This window comes from Hypomesus transpacificus, chromosome 12 (genome assembly GCF_021917145.1).
Source record: "Hypomesus transpacificus isolate Combined female chromosome 12, fHypTra1, whole genome shotgun sequence".
In the NCBI taxonomy this organism is placed as follows: Eukaryota; Metazoa; Chordata; class Actinopteri; order Osmeriformes; family Osmeridae; genus Hypomesus; species Hypomesus transpacificus.
The window spans coordinates 10796675-10820260 of NC_061071.1; the positions used below are offsets into that span (position 1 = coordinate 10796675).

General features: G+C 46.7%; 3 protein-coding genes across 7 annotated transcripts; 1 reads left to right on the plus strand and 2 right to left on the minus strand.

Annotated features, from left to right (window-relative positions):
- Positions 1 to 1235: 1235 nt before the first annotated feature.
- gpr180 (G protein-coupled receptor 180) lies at positions 1236 to 5144 on the minus strand. Its single transcript, XM_047030348.1, has 9 exons — positions 4903 to 5144; positions 4158 to 4301; positions 3700 to 3900; positions 3118 to 3298; positions 2609 to 2658; positions 2192 to 2349; positions 1796 to 1987; positions 1535 to 1612; positions 1236 to 1447 (listed from the first exon to the last, which is right to left on the minus strand). Exons 1-9 carry the CDS (start codon positions 5039 to 5041, stop codon positions 1295 to 1297), a joined length of 1296 nt encoding a protein of 431 aa, XP_046886304.1. The 5' UTR covers positions 5042 to 5144; the 3' UTR covers positions 1236 to 1294.
- Positions 5145 to 5266: 122 nt separating this feature from the next.
- Positions 5267 to 11513, plus strand: LOC124474335 (dTDP-D-glucose 4,6-dehydratase-like). 3 transcript variants are annotated; one of them, XM_047030349.1, is made up of 12 exons: positions 5267 to 5533; positions 5635 to 5701; positions 5908 to 5976; positions 6155 to 6245; positions 6370 to 6512; positions 6611 to 6709; positions 6876 to 6935; positions 8675 to 8718; positions 8805 to 8970; positions 9043 to 9098; positions 9176 to 9273; positions 9466 to 11513. In XM_047030349.1, exons 1-12 carry the CDS (start codon positions 5487 to 5489, stop codon positions 9570 to 9572), a joined length of 1047 nt encoding a protein of 348 aa, XP_046886305.1. In that variant the 5' UTR covers positions 5267 to 5486; the 3' UTR covers positions 9573 to 11513. The 3 variants fall into 3 exon arrangements, with proteins under 3 accessions (XP_046886305.1, XP_046886306.1, XP_046886307.1); XM_047030350.1 differs by having other exon boundaries at positions 9487 to 11513; XM_047030351.1 differs by lacking the exon at positions 5635 to 5701 and having other exon boundaries at positions 5278 to 5533.
- ddx3xb (DEAD-box helicase 3 X-linked b) lies at positions 9842 to 22177 on the minus strand. Of its 3 annotated transcripts, XM_047030344.1 has the most exons (18): positions 21825 to 22177; positions 20703 to 20754; positions 20395 to 20442; positions 18789 to 19107; positions 18481 to 18588; positions 18291 to 18390; positions 17891 to 18026; positions 17503 to 17600; positions 17241 to 17339; positions 16865 to 17025; positions 16577 to 16721; positions 16111 to 16255; positions 15172 to 15222; positions 14235 to 14416; positions 13695 to 13812; positions 13300 to 13453; positions 12987 to 13111; positions 9842 to 12899 (listed from the first exon to the last, which is right to left on the minus strand). In XM_047030344.1, the coding sequence occupies exons 1-18, from the start codon at positions 21867 to 21869 to the stop codon at positions 12823 to 12825; spliced, it is 2163 nt and encodes a 720-aa protein (XP_046886300.1). In that variant the 5' UTR covers positions 21870 to 22177; the 3' UTR covers positions 9842 to 12822. The 3 variants fall into 3 exon arrangements, with proteins under 3 accessions (XP_046886300.1, XP_046886301.1, XP_046886302.1); XM_047030345.1 differs by lacking the exon at positions 20395 to 20442; XM_047030346.1 differs by lacking the exon at positions 15172 to 15222.
- Positions 22178 to 23586: the final 1409 nt, after the last annotated feature.

Genomic DNA, 23586 nt, shown 5'->3' on the forward strand with positions numbered 1-23586 from the left:
CTGTGGAAGAGCAGTGAAGTCTGAAAGCCAGCTGAGAACATGCAGTGTTCAGCTTTCTGTAAAACAAGGTGGCCTGTTTTGCTTCTGCAGGGTTTTTAATCACCACATTCTCCCCCTCACTGTGGTGGTTCGAAGGAGAGTTTAATCTGTTTCCAGCTCTGGGAAATCATAACCACATCCACCCACATCCTGTAGAACTCTTTAGCCTTTTGGTACTTTTAGCACTTAGTCAACAGATACGATATGAATGTTCTGTGTGGACAGCTTGGTGGTTTACAACCTGGAACCTTCTTTCTGTTACATTCTGAGACACACATCAAGGAAACTGCTGCTGCCTAGAGAAAACCTTAGAGGTACAACATTTACTGTTACATACGTATTAGTCATTGTTACACCATGAATCGATCATTTACAGTAGACTTGTTAGGCTACATCTGTAATGTCATTTGTGACAGAATACCTTCTGACTGCTACACACACCTTTAATCTACAACTGTGAATCATTCTTTATTTACATAAACATACACAGTAATTACATTTTCAACTCTAAAAACATGCTTTACATGAACATTGAGTAATGTTATTTGATCTTTTTTATGTCCTCTCATATTTTAGCGTAGTACCAGAGATCCTGGTCTGTAACACTGTGATGTTGGACATAAACACCTAGCAGGTGAAGTGATTGTCGTCTCAGGCACTTCAAGGGAAAACTACAGCTGTGGTAATGTCACACATCTGGTATAATTCCATGATTGATGCAAATAGCATTAATACAACTCTCACATGCATCTATATGTCCACAAACTTTGTGCTGGGGATTAAGATACATTGTGATGTGGATACTTACACAAACAAGGTGTATAATAGATGTCTGACAAATATAACAGAATTAAGAAAAGAAAAAAAATCCATGGTACATTTTGGTATCTCCTATAGACTGACAGACTGTCAATCCATTCTTCTCTCACAAAAGGAACTCAGTCCAGCACTAGGGTACACATCCAGATGAAACATCAGAAAACAGTCACAGAACTCTGGACTTTGGAGTTCAAGGTCAGTTCTGTGTGTGACCTCTGACCTGCACCTGAGGTTGGGGTCAGTAAAGAGACAGTGAGCTTGTGGTCGTTGTGCAGGGTCAGTGGCACCCCAGGCCTCCGCGGTCAGTAGCCCCCCAGCAGGGCCCCCAGCAGGGCCCCCAGCCCCCCCAGGCCCCCCAGGCCCCCAGCCCCCAGGGACATAATGAGGGCAGGTTCATTGGCCCCCCGAACTCCCCGGGGTCAGTGGCCCCCCGGGGTCAGTGGCCCCCCCAGCCCCCTCGGGACATGGTGAGGGGCAGGCTGACAGAGGAGAGGGAGGACACCTCCCAGTACAGACTACGGGACAAGAATAGCTGGTAGAGAATCACCACCGATATAGACTGGCACAGGATCACCCCGATGGTCACCACCTGGACACACACACACACACACACAGCTTTACAGACTAGTTCCTCCCTAGGCTGTGGGATGTGCTGTGTGGAGGAGAGAGCTCCTACCTTCTGTCTCTGGTGCAGGTTGACCAGCCCAGACAGCAGCACCAGCACCGGCTGGCACAGGAACCACAGGAGACAGCCCTGATGGAGACACACACCACCCAGCCCCGTCAACACAGAGCCACGGAGCAGGTACACACTGGGTCCGTTTCTGTGAGTGTGTGTGTGTGTATACATCTGTGTGTGTACGCATAAACGTGTGTGTGTAGGTAAAAGCATCAGAAAGCGTAGCCTCCCGGCGTCTCTGTGTCTGAGGCGTGTTACCTTAGCGAAGGTGACGTAGAAGTCCCTCTTGAGCGTGCTTCTCTCGGAGTAGGTGGCCTGGTACAGCCCAGACCCCAGCAGCAGGGCGAGGCCCACCCGCAGAGCGATGAGCAGCAGGCCGGCCACGCTGCGCTGCCCGTGGAAGCCGTGGTGCTCCGTCTCCTCCAGCTGCTCCCACAGCAGCAGTGCCCCCTGTGGGCCCCAAGAGGAATGACACACACAGTTGTGGATGTGCTGCTTGGACATGAATGGGTCGATATAAGGCCTCTGCTGAGCTTGAAGACGCTCAATTAATATGAACCAGGTATGTTGGAGCAGGGAAACATCTAGAACATGCAGGGAAGGGGGTCCCCAAGGACCAGGGTCCCGGCTAAAGGACCGTGGTGGTGTGCCAACCTGCGTGGCCACGCCCCCGAGCGCCAGCGCGGTGGAGAAGGGGGAGGAGCTCCACTGAAGCGGTCTGCTCTGTGTCTTCCTACCGCGGCCGAGCGTCCAGCCCAGACACAGACTCAGCAGCATATACAGCATTGACACCTGGGACACCACCTCACACACTGGGGAGGAACAGCTCCGTTACAACACACTGAACACGTTTCATGAAGCATGTTTCATGTTCATGAACATGAAGTAGGTTTGTGAACAATCGTAGTGGGATCGTAGTGTCCTTATTGGGTAATAGTGAGAACTACACAGGGATGGTAGTGTCCTTATTGGGTGATAGTGTGTGAGATCTACCCAGGGATGGTAGTGTCTTTATTGGGGGATAGTGTGTGAGAACTACACAGGGATTCAGAAGAGGAATGACAGACTCACGCTCAGCCAGGCTTCCCATCAGAGGCATGCCCAGCCCGTCTCTGCAGTACCTAAGGAATACACAGCAGGTCACCCTCTCTACACACCCTCTCTACACACAAACACGGCTGAAGGAAACCAGGTATCTAACAGCTGTAGGTAACCAGGTATCCAGAGATGGCAAGTACTTAAGTAGATTTTTCTGGTATCAGTACTTAAATTCACAATAATTCTGAAAACGTTTTACTTTAATTCCTTACATTTTTTACACAAATATCTGTACGTTCTACTTCTTGAATGTTAAAGCCAGTCTCATTACTTTAGTTTTAATCTGTATTTGGTAGCATGATCAATATTATTTATTGTCATTGCACGCCTTTTTTCATTTCCTGGCTATCATCCACAACAAAAATGTGTACAATATATTTTCCAACAAAGTTTTGAAAAAATATTTTCCAACAAAAGTTTGGATAAAATCATTATATTCTTTTTTTTAAAGGTTGGAAAAATAAAGTTTGTCTGTGACTGACCTGGCCAGGTGGACGTAGTTGCAGAGTGCGGAGAACCCCTGGAGAGCGAGGGCTACGGAGAGCACCTTGAGGACAGTGTGCATGGGGCCGCCCTTACGCAGCGCATGCCACAGCGGCTGCACGTAGATACAGGACGCCAGGAAGTAGGCGAGGATCAACAGGAAGTAGAAACTGTGAAGGCCTGCAACATGAGAGAGAGGTGGGAGATCTGTTCATCTTGAAGAATGAAGACTAAAAATCTGATGTTTTTATGTGTGATCCCTCGCTGGGATTAGGGTTGGTACGATGTTCTTCCGATCCCTGATCTTCTACTCTACTGTCTGTCTGTTTATCACTTTGATTAAAATCATTGGCTAAATTAATGAATTGTAATGAATGGTGTCGTCATGTTCATATATGCAGCTGGCATCGCGTGTCAGGTGATTGTAAAGGTGGCATGGGGTGATTGGCTGGCTGAGTAAAGGAGTCATGGGGTGATTGGCTGGCTGAGTTAAGGTGGCGTAGGGTGATTGGCTGGCTGAGTAAAGGAGTCATGGGGTGATTGGCTGAGTTAAGGTTGCGTAGGGTGATTGGCTGGCTGACCTGCCTCCTCTGAGCTGAAGTGTTCCAGAGGGTTCCCCGCTCCATCTGGGTTCAACAGCATGAGGAGGAAGTGCAGGTCTTCCTGTGCTGGGATGGCGTCCTGGTGGCGGCAGGTGTAGCGGTCGCTGTAGAGGGCGTGCCAGGCCTGGGGGGAGGCCTGGGGGGGAATGCTCTGGTTGTGTTCCTCCTGGCTCAGGGGAACTGGGACAGGAAGGCAGACGACAACAGGGCACGTTAGAAATGGACGCCATTTATTTGAAATACCACACCCTTAATATTACTATTATAACACTTATACCATACTGCATTCTTCATGCTTTGTTGGACAGTAAAGTGTGACAGGAAAGGCAGGGAGACCTAGAGGGGAAGACATGCAGCAAAGGGCCCCTTCAAGCCTTGGAGGAGCCTAATCTACTGTAGAAGCTCCAGTCCAGCTGCCTGGAGTGTGTGTGACCTACTGGAGAGCTGGGCTCTGGAGAGACGCTCCAGGCAGCTCAGGTTGTCGAAGCCGTCCTCTAGGTCCTGGAACAGCAGCAGATGAGCTTCCTTCTCCAGCGCCAGTGGAGCGTTCTCTAGCCGACACAGCAGCCGCCCCCCGCCCCCTGGACACACGAGGAGACGGATGACAGGAGTGAAACTGAAGAGGTGAGCGGAAGAGATGTCGATGTTTCCTCATTTTTTGTTTCTTATTTGTTTGTTTTACTGTAAACAGTCAGGAGAGTAGCTCTATCATGGATCCAGTTTGTGCAGTTCTGTTTGACCCTACATCTCTGCTGAGCCATGCTCACATCACTAATGAGGGAGGTGGTTGTTCTTGTGCTTAGATACTCAAACGAGGCTGTGTTGTTAGAGCTGTGCCCTGACACCCGCGGTTTAGAATAACACCGTATTGAGTTTGCATGTTGGTGAACTTTGAACCCTAAACAATCCAAGGTAGTTTTTTAGTTTCACACCTGAAATTTGATCGAGAAGACTTATCCCACATTTGCTATACTTGCCTTACGTGTATTTTTTGAAGATATCAACAATATTCTAAAGAAAGAAAAAATAACCACAAATAACGAGTCCCAACGGATCTTGTTTAAAAAATACAACATATTTCTCTAACATGCTCACTAAGATACGACAAGAAAGAAATAAGACGCGTGCAACACAAACACATGCAAATATACATTAAATGCTTTCCTTGAATTTAGTGCCTACCGTGGTACATGAATTTAGTGATGTACTGGCCGATCTGTTCTCGTGCTGCCTCACTCTTGAAAACTCCTATGACGGTTTTACCAAATACGACAGGAGTGCATATTAAGAAAGCCGTAAGTACGGCCCATAGTCGATACATTCTTGATGAATATTAAATCTTTGCATTAACAGCACATTTATTCGACTACGAATCAATGGAACGATCGACAAACACAGATCCCTGAGCGCTGACAGTTTGATGGATGTCGAGTTCAGCCAATCATTAAGAGACCTTGTTAGGACGTCAAACTTGAAAACCAATCAGAAGGACCAAACAGGAATCTCTAAAATGTCCCACCTAACGATAATACGTGTCAACATTGCCGTAGAGCAGCTTTGTACTGTCGTAGTATCAGCTATGTAAAGTGTGAAGTAGCAAGAAGCGGTTTGTAGTGTCCGTTTTTCAGAACTCCTAAAACATGGGAAGTTATTTGGATGACTAACTTCAGTCAAGGAGATCGGTTTTCTTTCGTCAAACATCTCGAATGGTGTTCGTCACGAATGTACTTAAACTGGTCTTCAGTGACAGTCTCGGGTGGTGAGAGATGGACTTCTGTACGAATATCCTGGTTACTGGAGGGTCGGGGTTCATGTAAGTGTATCTCTTAGAAATAAAGCGATGTGGACTATAGTTCAGCTTCTGTCGGCTGTCAGATTCCCAGATCCATCTATACTTTTTTCTTGTCTCTATAGTGGGTCCCATTTCGTCTGTTCCTTGGTCAACAGACATCCAGACTGGCGCATTGTCAATTTGGACAATGTAAGACGCTTTTTCGCACTTAATCAGCTGCTGGTTTTGATGAGCTGACTATACCATTTAAGTTACGGTCCTAAACAAAATTAATTAGGCCTACCTTTAATGAAGTTGTCAATGTCGTTTTACGCACCTCACGAAAACAGAACATTATTGTGTTGGAAGGTTTACGATTAAAATATAATGATTAACATGAGGATCTGTTCTCACAGATGGACTACTGTGCGAGTGCACGCAGCCTGGAACAGGTTGAAGAGAGAGACAACTACACGTTCATCAAGGTGCGAATATTCGGTTATTGTATTTCAATGATCATGCCAAGCCTATATGGGACACCTGGAATTATATAAATGATAGTCTACATGACCAAAAAAGTTTAGATTTCAAAGTTAAATCACACTTGTGTGCATATTCCTAAATTCTGATGCCAATCTACATAGGCTATCTTCTTGTTAACAGGGGGACATTTGCAATCCACCCTTGGTAAACCACATCTTCGCCACAGAAAACATAGATATTGTTTTTCATCTGGCCGCCAAAACACACGTTGGTGAGAATCAAATACTCTTTCTTGATTAAGTTTATTGGTTTTACTTGCGCCTAAAAACGTCCTACCTACAATATGCGCCGTTTCTGCAAAATATATAACTATAACACGATTTATTTTCTTGTAGAGTCTTCCTTCGTCTGTCCATCAACATACCATAGGGTGAACGTGGAAGGGACGCGCGTGCTACTGAAGGGAGCTTTCGATGCCAAGGTGGACAAGTTTGTTTACATCAGCACAGACGAGGTTTACGGACAAAGCCTGGATAAGGTCCGTGCACACTGACGTCTCAAACGATTACAGATTATTAATAATTGATCTCCACAGACTAAATGCAGGCGGGCATGACGGTTTGTCTTTCCGAATAGGCGTTTGAGGAGACTAGCCCAAGACGACCCTCCAACCCATACTCCAACACCAAAGCAGCCGCAGAACGTCTGGTGTTGTCCTACTGGGAGAAGTACAGGGTGGGATTACTGTTCAGGCGACATCTCATACCATCTGTATAGCCCTTTTCCCAAGCAATGTCACAGTGGGCTCCGCAGATCAGCTCCTATAACCAACATAAACGTCAAAGATGCATTTCGGTCAATTGACTTTTAACGGTGTAATTTGTCGGTTTGTTTTGATCAGTTTCCTGTGATCGTGACAAGGAGCAACAACGTATATGGACCCAGACAGTTCACTGAAAAGGTACTCCAACATCCTTGGACGAATCTTCAGATATGCTTGTGTTCCTCACATACAGTGCCCTCCAAAAGTATTGGAACAGTGAGGCCAATTCCTTTATTTTTGCTGTAGACTGAAAACATTTGGGCTTGACATCAAACGATGAATGTGAAACCAGAGATCAACGTTTCAGCTTTTATTTCCAGGTATTTACATCAGGATCTGATGCACAAATTAGAAAATATCACCTTTTTGTTCGAACCCACCCATTTGTCACGTGAGCAAAAGTATTGGAACATGTGACTGACAGGTGTGTTTTGTTGCCCAGGTGTGTCCTATTACATACATTATTCAATCAATAAATACCACTGAATGTCTACACTCAGGTTCAGATTGGGTAAGATAGGTTTTGTCTATGCAGACTGTATTCAGAGGTGAAAACAACATGAAAACGAGAGCGCTGTCTTTGGGTGAAAAACAAGCAATTGTGAGTCTTAGAGAAGATGGAAAATCAATCAGAGCCATTGCAGAAACATTGGCCATAGCCAGTACAACCATTTGGAATGTCCTGAAGAAGAAGAAAACTACTGGTGTACTAAGTAACAGACGTCGAACAGGTAGACCAAGGAAAACATCAGCAGTTGATGACAGAAACATTGTAAGAGCTGTAAAGAAAGACCCTAAAACAACTGTTAGTGAGATCAGCAACAACCTCCAGATGGCAGGAGTGAAGGTATCACTATCTACTGTTCGCAGAAGACTTCATGAACAAAAGTACAAGGGCTACACCAGAAGATGCAAACCACTCATTAGCAAGAAGAATAGGAAGGCCAGGCTGGAATTTGCCAAAAAGTACAGAGATGAACCTCAAAAATTCTGGGACAAAGTTTTATGGACTGATGAGACAAAGATTAACTTTTACCAAAGTGATGGAAAGGCTAAAGTTTGGAGAAAGAAAGGAACTGCTCATGATCCCAAACACACAAGCTCATCTGTGAAACACGGTGGAGGTAATGTCATGGCTTGGGCTTGCATGGCTTCTTCTGGGACGGGCTCATTAATCTTCATTGAGGATGTAACACATGATGGCAGCAGCAAAATGAACTCGGAAGTCTACAGAAACATTTTGTCTGCCAATTTAAGGAAAGATGCAACCAAACTGATTGGCAGAGCCTTCATCATGCAGCAAGATAACGACCCAAAACACACTGCCAAAACAACAAAGGAGTTCATCAGGGGCAAGAAATGGAAGGTATTAGACTGGCCAAGTCAATCTCCAGACTTAAACCCTATAGAGCATGCATTTTACCTGCTTAAGAGGAGACTGAAGGGAGGAACCCCACAAAACAAACAACAACTGAAAGAGGCTGCAGTGAAAGCCTGGGAAAGCATCAAAAAGGAAGAATGCAAAAGTTTGGTGACGTCAATGGGTCACAGACTTGCTGCAGTTATTGAAAGCAAAGGATTTGCAACTAAATATTAAGTCTTATTCACTTAAATATGTTTTAAGTATATCTGTTCCAATACTTTTGATCACATGACAAATGGGTTGATTCAAACAAAATGTGATATTTTCTTAGTTGTGCATCAGATCCTGATGTAAATACCTGGAAATAAAAGCTGAAACGTTGATCTCTGGTCTCACGTTCATTATTTGATGTCAAGCCCAAATGTTTTCAGTCTACAGCAAAAATAAAGGAATTCGCCTCACTGTTCCAATACTTTTGGAGGGCACTGTAAATATTAATGTAACTTTTTTTTAGGTTATTCCAAGATTCATCTCTCTTCTGCAAAACGACAAGAAGTGGTAACATTTGACATGTATCATCAATTATAATTTTTGTAGGCTACTAATTGTTTTTGTTGACTACAAACCCCATAATCCTCTCTTAGTACCATACAAGGCACAAGGCCCCAGTCTCGCCACTTCCTGTTTGTGGAGGATGTTGTTGAGGCCCTTCTCATCATTCTGGAGAAAGGGATTGTGGGAGAAATCTACAACATTGGGGCCGACTTTGAAATCTCCATCATCCAGCTGGCCAGAGAGCTAACCAAGATGGTAAGAGTCGACTACTTTCGTCTAAAACATATAGAAGTAAAAGTGGGATAAATATGCTCGTCTTTCTCCCAGGTTAAGAACGTGCCGGACACGGACCTGGGTGACTGGTTAGAGTTTGTTGCAGAGCGGTAGGTGAATTACAGTTGGAATCAAAATGTTATCAAAAAAGCAGCTTGACCTGAGGAATCCGACCTCTGACCTCCAGGCCCCAGGTTGACCTCAGGTACCCCATCAACTCGGACAAGCTGAGGCGTCTGGGCTGGGCGCCGGCCGTGTCCTGGGCCCAGGGTATCAGGACCACAGGTACATCTCACTTGTGCTGTTCCTTGCTGAAAATATGCAATACAGAGAACTACTTTGTTTCCTGTACATGCATTATGAAATGCACCTTGGTGGGGGGGTGGGGGGGGGGCATTCGACTACAATTTAAAAAGTTTCAGGTTCAGATCCCCGGCCATTTTTACATAGATTTTGATAATTTGATCATGACTTCAGGTCATCTTTTGCCATTTGCAGTGAAATGGTACCAAGACAATCCAGCCTTCTGGGAGGAGTTTACAGAACAGCCAATCAGTTGTGAGCCTCACACTCAGGACCAATAGACACACTGGAGATGAAGGAACATCTTATGGTTGAAAAGAGACACAAATGTTTTGTATGACAATGACCAAGATGGATTGTACAGCTTTTTAAAAAGGATATAAAAAAGATTTAACAAGCCAGACTGTTTTTGTTTTTTTGACTCAAGTGAAACAGTCCTAGAACAGAGCCAAACATGCTCTGAGTGCGGACTAAATTATAATGAGTCATAACCATGAAAGTGATCAACAATATACCTCCTCCACCTCAAGTAACACAAACATTAGTTACGTATTTGCCAAGTCCAAACTTTTAATTTTGGTAAAATCATACAATAAATGCACAGGTAAGTGTTCTCGTGCAGTGCACAGCCTCTAAACTGAATATTACATTTTACATACTACATAAAGCAAATACTAACTAGTGGGCCACTTGCTGAGTAGGAAGAGTGTTGTGCCAGCCAAAAGCCCCACAAACTCTCACATCTTTTCTTGTACCAAAGATGTTTCGCTTTAGCTGTGGCTTGCCAAATACTCGCTCAAGAACTCACCAAGGCCCAAATATACACACACAACAATAGAGCAGAACCACATGGTTTTGTTTTCTTTCAGATTGCCATGTGCCAGACATTCACTGGGGGGAGGGGGGGAGAAAACTCAGAAACAAAAGAAACTAAATTGAATTGGAGAATCTGGAATCTGGACACTTATTTGCACTAGTACATGTTTTCTTTTTAGAAAATGGTTTTGATCATTTTTATCCAAACCTTGGCATTGGTTGGTTGTTTCAAATTTTGATTGCCAATTACATGATAACGGCTGATTAGATGTAACTGCAATGAAGCCTGCAGTAGGTGTTGTAACAGGTGTTTTGATATGAGTCCAATATGACTTTGACATTAAAAAGCTCACACTACCCCGAAAAATATAAATTTCCACGCATACCGGTGACATTCAACATTCAAGTGCCAGTGTTTTTGTTCTGTCTTTTGGTCAAGTTTCTTAAACTATCACTTTTTAGGCTTATAAAAATAAATATTTCTCAAAAATGCTTAATAAATTACACAAACTAGCAGCGAAAGTAGAATCTAGTACTGTGTGCAAATAGCTAAATTCCAAGACTGCTACTGTACTAACCCCTGGTCCCAAATAAATCCTGGTTTAAATAGTGATAACACTTTCCCCTTTCTGAAACAAGCTGCGTTTCTCATAACTTCACACACACTTCTGAAGCTTCATAACCTCACACACACACTTCCGAAGCTTCACAAGGACACGTACTCAAGACAACATTTATATAAAACTCTAAATGTGCAATAAAAGAACTTTCTGTAAAACTTGATGGGCAAACATCACAAAGGGGCCTAGACCTAACTTAAGTAGCACCAATCAATCTTAAGTTATCACAACACTGTCAGTGCATCTGTTCCATGACCACCAAGTCAATGTTATCTTATTCAAATGTCAAGGCACGACACACTGAGAATATATATGCATCTATTGCACTTTAAAGTTAAATGCCTTTTCCTGCAAATGTTTGGCCAAACCTTCACATGGAGAAAGCCTGTATGCCAGTGAGACAGGCTGGCCAGTGATTTTACAAAATGCACCTACACGACCCATCCCTCAAGGGAAGAATAGCTGCATTGATTTTGTGTAGGAAAATATGAGCGCCCGGTCACATGGGATAGATGCACCAGCCAAGGAACACTGCAAACTTCTCCAGCAGTGCACTGGAAAGCAAAACTACACTTCCCATCAACCCCCTTGCTACGGGTGCAGTTCTCCAGTTAGCTCTGTACATGACCGACCCTCGCTGACCCTGACCTGCCTGGGCCCCTGACCACCTCCCTGGACTCTACGTGGAAGAGCTTGTATCTCGACACAGTTGACCCGAGAATGTCTTTCGGATTCAAACGCAGCTTGAAAAAAATTAAAATAAACTATAAAATTGAATAAAAAAAATTAAAGAGTGGAGAACTTTTGTAACAAATAAAAGCCTGCTGCAGAATTTGTTTGCTTTTAAACTCCTTGACCAAAAAACAACAACACTTGCATGCGTCTTTGTCCTGAGGCCTTGACAACAAGCAAAGCTGCACAGGTTCTGTGGGGTCCAATGGCAACCATTCAAACTTCACTTTCAATATGGCAAGCGTTGATTAATTTGCTAAGATTTTTCAATTCAGTTTTGTAAATATTGAAAGACAGTCGGCCTTCAATTTCCATGCTTGTCAATTCCAATCTCTCAAATGTTTCAAGTAAAAAACAAATTTAAATCAAATGCCTATTTCACCCACTGTCAAGCCTGCTCCTAGCTGCCGCTACTACAAGTTTATCTACAAGTGGGTCATTTAACGTAACCACCGAACAGTCCAAGTACATTGTGCGGTTGGACTTTTCATTTTCAAATGCTTCATTTTAAAATTTTCACAATTGTTGAACTGGAATGGCTCATTTAGTGAAGACTACCATATTCCTCTCCAGGATAGAGTGAGCAAGAACATTAACTATATTCCCTTGAAAAGTGCTTTTGCCACAAGGGTTTTGAAAGTCTGTAGTGGAATTTCTTGTCCGATGGCTAAAACTGGGATGTTTCCAGCCATCCGTGTTCCCTGCAACAAATTTGAGGCTCAAATGGACACATGAATCATAGTCATGTCATCTCAGTGTTTGCCAAGGTTTGATTTAGCTCAAGCTTATTTTGTTTTACTTCCAAATAAAATTAACATAACAATGTTAACAAAACATAATTTAGTTCCTATTTGGCCAGGTTTTGGCCTATAAAGTTTAAAAAGAAATCAAAGCGTAAACGATCTAATTGTTAAAGGCACAGTACATTAACAAACAAATGATCCTCAATATTTTTTTTTCTGTTACAAAGAAAGAAAATGCAGTTGAAGAGAAAAAAATAAAATAATAATTATCTACAAGTCCCAAGATTCTACATTAGCTATCGTCGTCACCGACAACCATCCCATGATTCCTGAGCCGGGTCTCTCTGGGATTGGCTCCGTGACCCTGGCTCTTGTCTCCCAACAACCTGTCTCTCCTCTCGGCTCCATGTTTGGAAAAGTGGTCAGAGAATCACAGCTGGTAATGTACTGCAGAGTCTGGTTAGAAGCTACAAAGGGGTTTATATAGTCTGGCTTAGTTTACACATGTGGTTCCTGTCTCAGTGAGTTTGGCGTGGTGCAACCCACTGCGATGGTGGGGGTGGGAGGGGGGGGTGGTACGGGAGAAGGGGTAGAGGAGACCGGGGGCAGGACGGGGGTGTTCAGTTTCCCCACCAGTCCACCTGAGAGTGGGTATAGTTTCCTCCATAGCCGTCGCTGTAGAAGTTTCCAAACCCGCCTGTGATTGGAGGAGAGAACAGAGTGAGAGAGCTGCACCTCCCAGCAGGTACCTCAGACACAGAGAGGCTGGATGAGCAATCCTTACCCCCGCCGAACCCCCGGTTCCCTCCGTGTCCTCCAGGGTTACGCCCCCCGCGCCCACCAAAGCCCCCGGTGTTGCCGCCCCCGCTGGTCTGGCGGTAGTCCCGTGCCCCGAAGCCACCAGAGAACCTGAGGGAGGAGGGGAGGGTGACGTCAGACATGGGGGGGAAACAGACCTCAAAACCTCCACACCCACAGGAATCTCCAGCCCCCTCCTGGAGCTTCATGATGCAGAGCATCCTCTCTTCTAGCCATGTCTCCCTCATCATATATCTAATGCCTCCATGGATCTGTGGCCAGTGCCTCCCTCATCGTACCTCTTGGAGCGTCCCCTGCTGCTGCTCTTGTGCTGGTGTTCGTAGGCTAGACTCTCCAGCCAGGAGGGGACCTCCTGTTTGGCCTCCACCAGGATATCCAACAGGTCCTTTGTGATGTTCCCGTTCTTATCGTTGAAGAACGACGTGGCCAGACCTGCACGAGACGCACATTCGATCAAATAGCAACTAAAACATTATATCAGAAACCAACTATATCACAAACCAACTTAAACATTATATCAAACATCAACTAAAACATATCAGAAACTTAAACAGAATACCGTGTGGAAGGGTTAGAATGATGCGGAAAGGTGTGCAAGATTTTGGAAGGTAGTGGAAGGTTTTAGAAGTGTGTGGAAGGTTTTAGAAGTGTGTGGCTTCAGCCGTGTGCTCACCCAGGTTGCCCACGCGGCCGGTTCGTCCAATGCGGTGGACGTACTCTTCGATGTCACTGGGGAGGTCGAAGTTGATGACGTGCTTCACATTTGAGATGTCCAACCCTCTCGCCGCCACCTGCACAGGAGAACACACACTCAGACTGAGGTCTTTCACCTCAACACTGAAGAGTGCGTTCTCTCTTGAGTGTGTGTGTGTGTGCGTGCCTCACTGCTGTGGCCACCAGGATGTGTGTGTGTGTGTGTGCATGCCTCACCGCTGTGGCCACCAGGATGTGTGTGTGTGTGTGTGTGTGCATGCCTCACCGCTGTGGCCACCAGGATGTGTGTGTGTGTGCGTGTGCGTGTGCGTGTGCGTGTGCGTGCCTCACCGCTGTGGCCACCAGGATGTGTGTGTGTGTGTGTGCATGCCTCACTGCTGTGGCCACCAGGATGTGTGTGTGTGTGTGTGTGTGTGTGCATGCCTCACTGCTGTGGCCACCAGGATGTGTGTGTGTGTGTGTGTGTGCGTGCGTGCGTGTGCGTGTGTGTGCGCCTCACCGCTGTGGCCACCAGGATGGGGCATCGTCCTGAACGAAACTGATGTAACGCTTCCTCTCGGTCTCTCTGGGAACGGTCTCCGTGGATACTGGTGCAGGCGTAGCCCTCACGGTACAGGAAGTCCTCCAGGGCGTCAGCTCCCTTCTTGGTCTCCACAAACACCAGCGTCAGGGAGTCCTTTCCTGGGGGCAGGGGGACAGGAACCACTCAAGACCCAGGTCAAGCTCTCCTTTGGGTTGTGTGTAAATTATTTTCCCCAGTTGCCCCAGAATGAAAAACAGCAAATCTTTGTGAATGGTGCACAAACAACACTGCAATACAGAATATCTAGCCAGGCTGCTACTGGGATGAGGAGGGGGGGGGGGGCAAGTCAACAAGAGAAGGACAAAAGACAGACGACTTCAAAAGATTCAAGGAAAGTAGTGGTTCCAGTTCTTTTAGTTCCAGCTCTATGGCAGTCTTACTGCTGATGTTAGGCTGTGGGCATCAGCTGGGCCTAACCCAGGGTTAAAAATGCATCTTTCCCTGCTTCCTGGAGGCCATGTGCGTACACCCACCTCTGCCTCAGGAAACAGATGGAAACATTTTTAAAATGTAAGCAATTCAATCAGAGCAGTTTGTTTCTGGTATAGTGGAGTGCTTTGGCATGCTGTCCATTCTGAAAGAAGCAGGTGGTGTTCAGGTAACGTTGATAAAGAGGACTGACAAGCAGGCAGGCAGGCAAGCAAACACCACCCACCCACAAAGACTTCCTCAAATAATATCAAATGAGTCACAATTACAAAGACAAGATGGCCGACTGACACCAACATGGAACCTAATGGGACCTCATACAGAAATGGAGATACTATGGGTAACCATTTAAAACAAAACAATCATATGAAATGATGTAGAAAGGCACCTACGTCCACTGTAGTCAGAATAAAGTCCTACTTACCGGGTTTCTCTATGTTTTCAACTGCATTATCCTGAGCCTCGTTGGGAATGACTTAGGATAGAACCAAACCCCGTGATGAACGTGTTGCACTTTGATATCAGGTGAAACAATTTCAAACTGACACTTATGGTGTGAACATCAGAGCCATAGAGAACCTGTTTAAGAACAGTCCTATCCACATAAACAACAGTGTCTGTCTCTATGAGAATGTTACATATCGAGTTGTCACCATGGCAATATTTTTAACTTTGATACCAAGTGTTGCGGTACTTGATGCTGAACCAATACTAACGACAACAAATCTAACAAAAGATTATTTTGATGTGTATTTTCCAGCTGTATTTGTGACCCTGGCTGTTTGTTCTCCTGGACGCTGGGGCGAGAGGTCACACGCTCCTACTGGGTCCTGCCCGTTCACTTTCTGACAGTTCAGTTCTGCTGATTAACAATCTAGCAGCAGCGCTTTACTGAGCTACACTAGCCCCATTAGTGGCAGCCTGGAGGGCAGCCTGAAGAGCAGCGTACCATCTATGGCTCTGCCACTGAACGCAAACATGTTCTGTGAATGACAGATCTAATCTAGATGTAGGCTAGAGGTTTGGTGGCAAGAAATGCCGGAACCAATTTCTGTCTTATCGTTTCTACAAAAGGTAAGAGTTTCTATGCACAGATAGATACTGTTATACAACCCAAATATTAGGATGGGGTGTGAACTGGAGATAGTTCTTTGGTATCAGGAATAAACAAAATGCCATGGTATTTGTTCCTACTAACTTCTATCAATTTCACATTGAGGCGTTCCTCTAACCCTATAGCCTACACCAAACCTGTATTAGTTAAAGCCACACACACACACACACACAGGTGCGTGCACACACACACACGGCAGTACGTCAGTTACACGCCCGGCTAGGCACAGTGGGGGAGGGAGGGGTTTACCTGTGGCGTTGAGCAGGTCGAGCAGGAAGGATCTCTTGTCATTCTCCTCCACCCACACCACCTTCTGGGTGATGTTCTCTGAGGTGGAGCCCACACGTCCCACCGCCAGGAAGATGTACTCCTCCAGGAAATCACGAGCCAGGATCTAGGGATACGACATCGTCAACAGTGCTCAGGTGAGGGCTCTCAGGTGAGGGCGCCCAGGTGAGGGCGCCCAGGTGAGGGCGCCCAGGTGAGGGCGCCCAGGTGAGGGCTCTCAGGTGAGGGCGCCCAGGTGAGGGCGCCCAGGTGAGGGCGCCCAGGTGAGGGCGCCCAGGTGAGGGCTCTCAGGTGAGGGCTCTCAGGTGAGGGCGCCCAGGTGAGGGCGCCCAGGTGAGGGCGCCCAGGTGAGGGGGCCCAGGTGAGGGCGCCCAGGTGAGGGCGCCCAGGTGAGGGGGCCCAGGTGAGGGCGCCCAGGTGAGGGTACCTGGATCTCCTTGGGGAAGGTGGCGCTGAACATCATTGTCTGGCGCAGGCCCTTGGGAGGCATGGTGTCCTGCTCCACGATGCGTCTGATCTGAGGCTCAAAGCCCATGTCCAGCATGCGGTCAGCCTCGTCCAGCACCAGGTAACTGGGGCAGAGGGCAGGGGTCACCACAGGGCTACACAACATAGCAGGGGCTGCCTCTGGGAGTCCACCAAGTCACCTGGCTCTCTCCCATCCCTCCTTCCCCTCCCTGGCTCTCTCACACCCTCTCCCTCGCTCCCTCCGTACTTGCAATAGTCCAGGCCGATCTTGCCCCTCTCCATCATGTCCACCAGGCGTCCGGGCGTGGCCACCAGCAGGTGGCAGCCTCGCTCCAGGTCTCTGATCTGCTGGCCGATGTCTGCTCCTCCGTAGACCACGCAGGGACGCACACGTGAGCGGTATGCCACCTGGGGGCGGGGGAGGGCGGGAGAGTGAGAGACAAAGGAGAGAGAGACAGAGCGAGAGGAAGAGAGCATAAACAATGTGTGTTACACTGCAGAACTGTAATCCCAGCGTCGCCAGCAGGTATGGGAACACAAAGAGCAGGAGGCCTCCACAGCCAGGCCCCTCCCTGTCCCTGCCCTGAAGGCAGGGGTGTGTGTGAGGGAGCCAGCCTGCTCACCTTCCTGGCCTCTTCGTAGATCTGCAGGGCCAGCTCTCTGGTGGGGGCCAGCACCAGGGCGATGGGGAACTGCTTACGCCTCCCGTACTTCCCATTCTCCTGCAGGGGAGCATCAAGACACATCAAATCTGTCCGTTGTTATGACTACACACAGAAATATGAATGGACCAGAAACCCGTCTTCAACAAGACTCTTAATCCGGTCTCCTCAAACACCTCTGTAGGAGGGCCTTTCACACACACACCTCCACGCTCCCACCCACCTGTCCTGAAGCCTTGGCAGCAGCGAGAGCTTCTCCAGGTCCCTCAGTGTAGATCTGACTCAACATAGGGAGAAGGAAGGCTGCAGTCTTACCAGAGCCTGCCACACACACACACACACACACACACACGGTTTACACAAGCTTCCCATAATAAAGTATCATTTAGCTCTTATCCTCAGTGATGTACAGTGCAGGGGGGATTTGAACCTTTGACCTCTTGATCTGTAAATATTCTAGCCAATGATCTAAACCCATCCCCCAACCATTTGCGTGTGTGTAGCTCAGTTCTTCAATATGTGACTGCAGATCAGGAGGGTCGCAGGTTAAAATCTCCCGTCCGCTGCTTGGGTGCCAGCGTGCGCTGCAGGGGGTGGTTGGGGGTGTGAACCTGTCTGGGCGCAGGCCATCAGGTCTCTCTTGTTCTTGATGATGGGGATGGCATACTTCTGCACCGGGGTGGGGCGCGTGTAGCGACTCAGAGCAATGTTCCCCATGATGATCTCTCCCATCGCCACGTCCTGGAACTGGAACACACACACAGGTTGGGTTTTATATCCTACTGGGGCCCAATCAGTCAACATTGTGTAATCTCTAAACACTAACCCTTAAGCTTAACCCATAATGTCATTCTAACCCTGTAAAAAAGCACTTAAAGTTCCACTACACTTGTGAGGACATTTGGTCCCCACAAAGGTAGTTAAAGAAGACTAACAGAAGTTAGATCTCTTAAGTGAGTTTTAGCTCTGAGGGGTTCTGGAGGGATTGACAGCATCGTGATTCAGACTCACGCTCTCAATGTGGTGTGGACAGTTTTGGCCCGTGGCCTCGACAGGAATATCGTCGTACTTCTCAAAGTTAATACCCGTGTTGCTCCCGGAGAACAGCTCACTGTGGGCAAAATCACAACACAGTCAGCAAGAACAACTAGGAGACAGTAGCAGTTGTTTCTATGAAGCAGGTGGGGCTGGAGGAGCTCACTGTTCCAGGCGTTCATTGGGGGGGATGGGTTTGGACCAGTCCTCGTCGTCCCTGCTCTCCTCCACCCAGCGGCTGTTTCCCGCGCCGCCGAACCCTCCGCGCTCGTACCTGACAACCACATGAGAACACTCACAACTCCTGCATGATGACGTACAAACAGTGCTAGTAGAACATACAGCAGAAGACCCTGGATCGGAGGTGCGTGGTTCTAACAGCATTTAGGTGGCCAAAGTCAAGGAATGATGTTTATATGACTAGTGTAGTTTGACTGAGTGGTGTAGCTTGGGGATGTAGTTTGGTCTGCTAACCTTCCTCTGGAAGCGGAGCCGCGGTCGTTGAAGAAGGCTGACTTCCCCCTGTCGGCTCTGCCCCCAAAGCTTGTGTAGGCATCCTTGGCCGTGGTCCAGCCGCCATCTTTGTTTTCGTACCCGCCGAACCCCACCGTCTGCATGGGCTGGATGGGGTTGTAGGCCCCGCCCCTGTTCCCGCGGTAACCACCCCCACCGCCCCGCCCCCTCTCCATGCGAGGGGGGGCGCGCCCGAAGCCGTTGCCGCCATTCATGCGGTTGTCGTGATAACCGTTCACGAAGCCATTGCTGCGTCCACCGTCCCACCCTCCAGGGGAGTCTGGGAGGTAGAAGAAGAAGAAGAAGAAGGGGGAAAAGGAGAGAAAACATGACAACAGTGCCCTTCCCAAACAATCACATTACATCATCGAAAGATGTTAGTCAGTTGCATGTGCTCATGTCAAATCCCAGCAAAACAATTAAAAACACATTGGTTATCGATTAATGACACCTGCTGGGAAACTACGTTTTACATCAAGAGACACAGACCTGAGATCAGCTTACCTCCCCCACACCTCATATGCAGGTCACATGGTACAAACCAACATGGTGCCACCACAGAGACAGAGCTGTAAGTCGCAGGCCAGACATACTTAGCTGCTCTGCAGTGGCAACTTTACAACGTCTGGTCAAACATCTGTCTCCTCAAAAGCAAGGTCCCAATCAAGGGTACACCATAGCAGCCCCTGCCGCCACGTCTGTCCCTCACTTACAGAGGCAGTGTGAACCTAGAGGAGATGAGCTGGTAACACCACTGATGCATGGAGGAGCCAGCCCTGTCTCCGTTCCACCAATCACAGAAGGCCCTGTCTCCTGTCCACCAATCACAGAAGGCCCCGTCTCCGGTCCACCAATCACAGAAGGCTTCGCTTCCAAAACACGCAGAACACGTCTGCTGTCCACCAAACAGGACGACATCATAGCATTTGCCCCTCCAATCAGATTGAGGCTTTTGCATCGGCAAGCAATTAATGTATGCATGCCATTAAGGAAATGATTAATAAAACTGTTGCTGAAACGCCAGAGCTTCCCTCAGCTAAAAAGCTGTCAAAAAGGGACTGACATCTCCTTCCAGGTGCCATTAAGTAAGAGTGCTGTCAGCAGAGGAATACGCATTTCCTGTTGTAAAAATACAGTGTCATGGTAAGGGTGGTGTCTAAACCGTCTTCATGATTAAGAACATGCTGCCTGTGTGTATGGTAGCGGGAGTAATCAGCTTTGGAGAGCATGGACCTGGGCCGGGTGTCGAGATGAGCAAAAGCCCAGAACCCGTCAAACCACGAGGCGCTACGCCAGCATCCCTACAGCATAGCAGCGCGTTCTCATGCTCTGCTTCAGCTTTATCTACACGAGGATTACGACATCAGTTCCCAGGTGTTTAGGGGACGGAGTCTGGACAGAGAGGAAGGGAACCGCTGTGGTTGAGTGTTGTTGGAGAGGAGGGGGTTCTAGGAGTGATGGTGAACTATGGTGTGCAATCAATTGAGACACTGCTTTGACGGGTCCTTGGTATTCAAGGTTACGGCCCCTTACCTCCACCCTGTACGTCGGGGGAGTCGACACTTACCATTTTTGGCAGCCTCTTTGTTCCGTAAATGAGGTGGAATGTAACGCCCTAGAGAGACAGACTCGTGAGAACAGGGGCAGCACAGCACAACAGAAACAAACACTGGCAGGGGGATCCTGGATTACTGCTGTTAATCTCAAGTGTCTCGTCTACCCCCGCAGATGGACGTGGCTCCACTCCCATGAGCAAAACCAAACAGCATGCCTAGCGAAAAGGGCCAAAGGCCTAGAAAGAGTCTGTAGCCAGAGTCCGTGTCTCTTAAGGGCCAGAGATTGTGTCAGAAGAGGATAAGAATGCATGTTACTTACTGCCAGTGCCACCACCCTGACCGTCAATAGAACCCAAGTCCAGAACAGCAAGCTGTAAGGAAGAGGAGGAGCACAGTTAAGCATCACCTGACACCAAACATGACAGCTATCCCTTACACAGCAGCGGCTCCATGTCAGTATTTAGCAGACATCAGGTCTGGTTAGTCCGGGTTGCACTGCGCGTAATCACCTCACATTGCAACTTTTGGTCCACGAAAGGCATCTAAAAGTCAACTGTGGGAACGAGATGCGCAGACAGAACTATAGACGTGGACCCTAATTTATTTCGTATGCTAGACAATCAGAGCCTATAATCTGTTTTTTAAATCAAGAACGTAACTATTCTCTGTTGGTTTAAGGTGACGGATGTAGATCTCAGATGCCCGTGATGCCTAACTAATAAGACGCAAATTGGGTCATTTTTTTCCGGTTTCAGAAGAGGGCCTGCTACCAGCATGGCTAACGAGCACATTTCCATCAAAGATGCTTGGTAAATTAACTACAAAACGTCAAACTGGATGACGGTAGTTTGTTGGTGAGCCCTCAATTTGTTAGTTGGTTTGTGTTCTTCCAACCACGACAGTGATGAATATAACAATTACATCAAAAAATGCCAGACTGCTGACTGGCAGCCCTTACCGGCATCAGCTAGGCGTAGCGAACACCGCGGCCAGTTTTCCTAGCAGCAAGGCCAAGGCTAGCGCTACCTACAGTTAGCTATACCCCACAGCTAGTCGGCAAATTAATAAATCAAGCAAACCACATGTTACGTAAATTGACAGTACGACATCCTACTCCTAACTAGTAGGGTAAACGGAATACCTCGATTTAGTTGTTAGATTTACACTCGGCGATAATGTCGCACTCGGCATTTTAGCTAGGACGCGAGGCATCGCCATCATCACTCGTCTCCCCACTACCGAACACCACAGTTGACCTCCATTTTAACCAGATACGACGACACACGCAGTTTAGCTAGCAAAGCTAGCCTAGCTAACATTAGCCGGCCTAGCATAATGCACCTAACAAGCCGGCCCACTGCTGTCCACGATCTTTTTTTGACTTTTGATTCCAAATGAATGACAAGACACATAAAACACAGATTTAAAATGGAAAACTCACCTGCTGTTCTAGACCGTGTACATTTTCGACGGCCACATGACTCATAACTAAGGAATATTGAGGAAAAATTTTGACGTCAAAAAAGGATCTCTTTGTTTGCCGGTTTGTCTTCCTAGTAGCTCCGCCGCTTGGCCGCCCTCCTTTGTCAGTTTCCCCAAAAAATGTATAACGTTAGGCAATATGTTGATGTATATATCTTGGTATTTCTAATTATAATAGCTGTATGCTTATTTAATGCAGTAACGTTGGCTTAGCCCGAGTCCGGTGGAAGCTTTTCAAATGCTACCGAAACTAATAGCTTGTGGTCCGTGTGCTGCTGTAATGGAACTAGGACACCGACGGAGGAATGTTATTGGTTGAGCTGACTCAAGCAGGCTCGCTACTTATCGCGACGCTTAGATTTGGAACCTGTCACCGTCACCTGATGACAGAGCAGCAGCGGGTTGGCGTCCTATTTACACCATATCCTTCACATTTAGCGTTTAGCTGTAGCCATGCATTTGTAACAAATACCACTGCGAAGAGTGCGTTTGTGTTCACTTTCATAACTTTTTTTTTTTTACATTAGGCTTTGAACGTTGTTGTATTAAACCTATTTGAAAGATTATGTTGTCAATTAGCGGAATTGAATTAAATGTAGGCTACTATGCTATTCGCCAGATTAAAAAAAGTTAAGAAAAGGCTATATGTGAATCACACATCCACTCTTTGCCTTTTTAATGCCGCGTTAACGTTCCACCCAATGCAGTGAGATGGGGCTGGGAAACAGTGTGGTCGTTAGGGAGACGAATGGGGAACATTCAGTATTGACACGGATTCACGCAGATCCACAGTCGGATTTGATATTCACTTCATTGGGCCTTGAAATGTAGACGGGATAGATTAGGCTGGTGTCCGCTCGGGTGGTCGGCCCGAGGACAGCTCAGCAGATGCTTGCTCGGGGATCAGCCAAAGTGCGGCTTTAGAAGCTATATTCGACAGAGTGTTCAGGCCTTCCGTTTGACTAGAGGTTTAGATGAGGGCTGTTTCTCATTCTTGGGCTCAAAGCTCTGCAACACTTTCCCTCTTCCCATGTACAACACTGGTGCAATTTAACTGCAGAACGAAGATTAATTATATCCATTGGCAAAGATCGCATAAATTCACACATCCTTTACTAATTTCCTTTACTAAGTAATAGGCTACAAATAGGCCCACTCTTGTTTAAAAAGACTTGTAAAAACTGTACCATAGAACCGACAACTTTAACTTGAGTGAAAAAACTGTTCAGTGTCGGCTTGACATATACTTAAGTAAAAAGTAGCTATTACTACTAGCGCTACTTGTTTTAGTGTCACGCCTGGTAACCGGACCTGACATCATAATCATACAAAAAGGAAACATGTTGTCAAACATCTCCCTCTTTTCGTTTTACCTTCAACAAAGATTTTGCCCCTCAGAAATTCTTTTTGCAAACTTTCAAAACTTTTTTTTTTAAACACACACAGTGAAAGGAGAGGGGAGAGGACAGAGAAGCCTAAAACAAAATAAATAGTGAAGTCAAGTACAGATACCAGAAAAATCTACTTAAAAAACAACAAATAATTTGTACTGGGTCATGCCCAAACACCCTCTCATTCAAACAGGAATGAAACGTTCCTGAAGCCAGTAAACTGGATCGGCAGAACAGATGGTGTTAATGTGGACTAACCTGAACTCTTCCATCAGAAAATAAAACATAAAAAAGGCTATTTTATACTTTGCATCCAGTAAACTGGGAATG

Coding starts and splice junctions, on each gene's coding strand:
- gpr180 (XM_047030348.1), bottom strand. CDS start 5,041: ATGTATCGACTATGGGCCGTACTTACGGCTTTCTTAATATGCACTCCT. Junction 4,302..4,902: donor CACTAAATTCATGTACCACG/GTAGGCACTAAA, acceptor TCGTGTGTCCAG/GGGGCGGGGGGCGGCTGCTG. Junction 1,613..1,795: donor TCTACGTCACCTTCGCTAAG/GTAACACGCCTC, acceptor TGTCTCCATCAG/GGCTGTCTCCTGTGGTTCCT.
- ddx3xb (XM_047030344.1), bottom strand. CDS start 21,869: ATGAGTCATGTGGCCGTCGAAAATGTACACGGTCTAGAACAGCAG. Junction 19,108..20,394: donor CAAAGAGGCTGCCAAAAATG/GTAAGTGTCGAC, acceptor TCTACCTCCCAG/ACTCCCCTGGAGGGTGGGAC. Junction 13,454..13,694: donor CGGCCGCGTGGGCAACCTGG/GTGAGCACACGG, acceptor CGTCTCGTGCAG/GTCTGGCCACGTCGTTCTTC.
- LOC124474335 (XM_047030349.1), top strand. CDS start 5,487: ATGGACTTCTGTACGAATATCCTGGTTACTGGAGGGTCGGGGTTCAT. Junction 6,936..8,674: donor CCAGACAGTTCACTGAAAAG/GTACTCCAACAT, acceptor ACTTTTTTTTAG/GTTATTCCAAGATTCATCTC. Junction 9,274..9,465: donor CCAGGGTATCAGGACCACAG/GTACATCTCACT, acceptor TCATGACTTCAG/GTCATCTTTTGCCATTTGCA.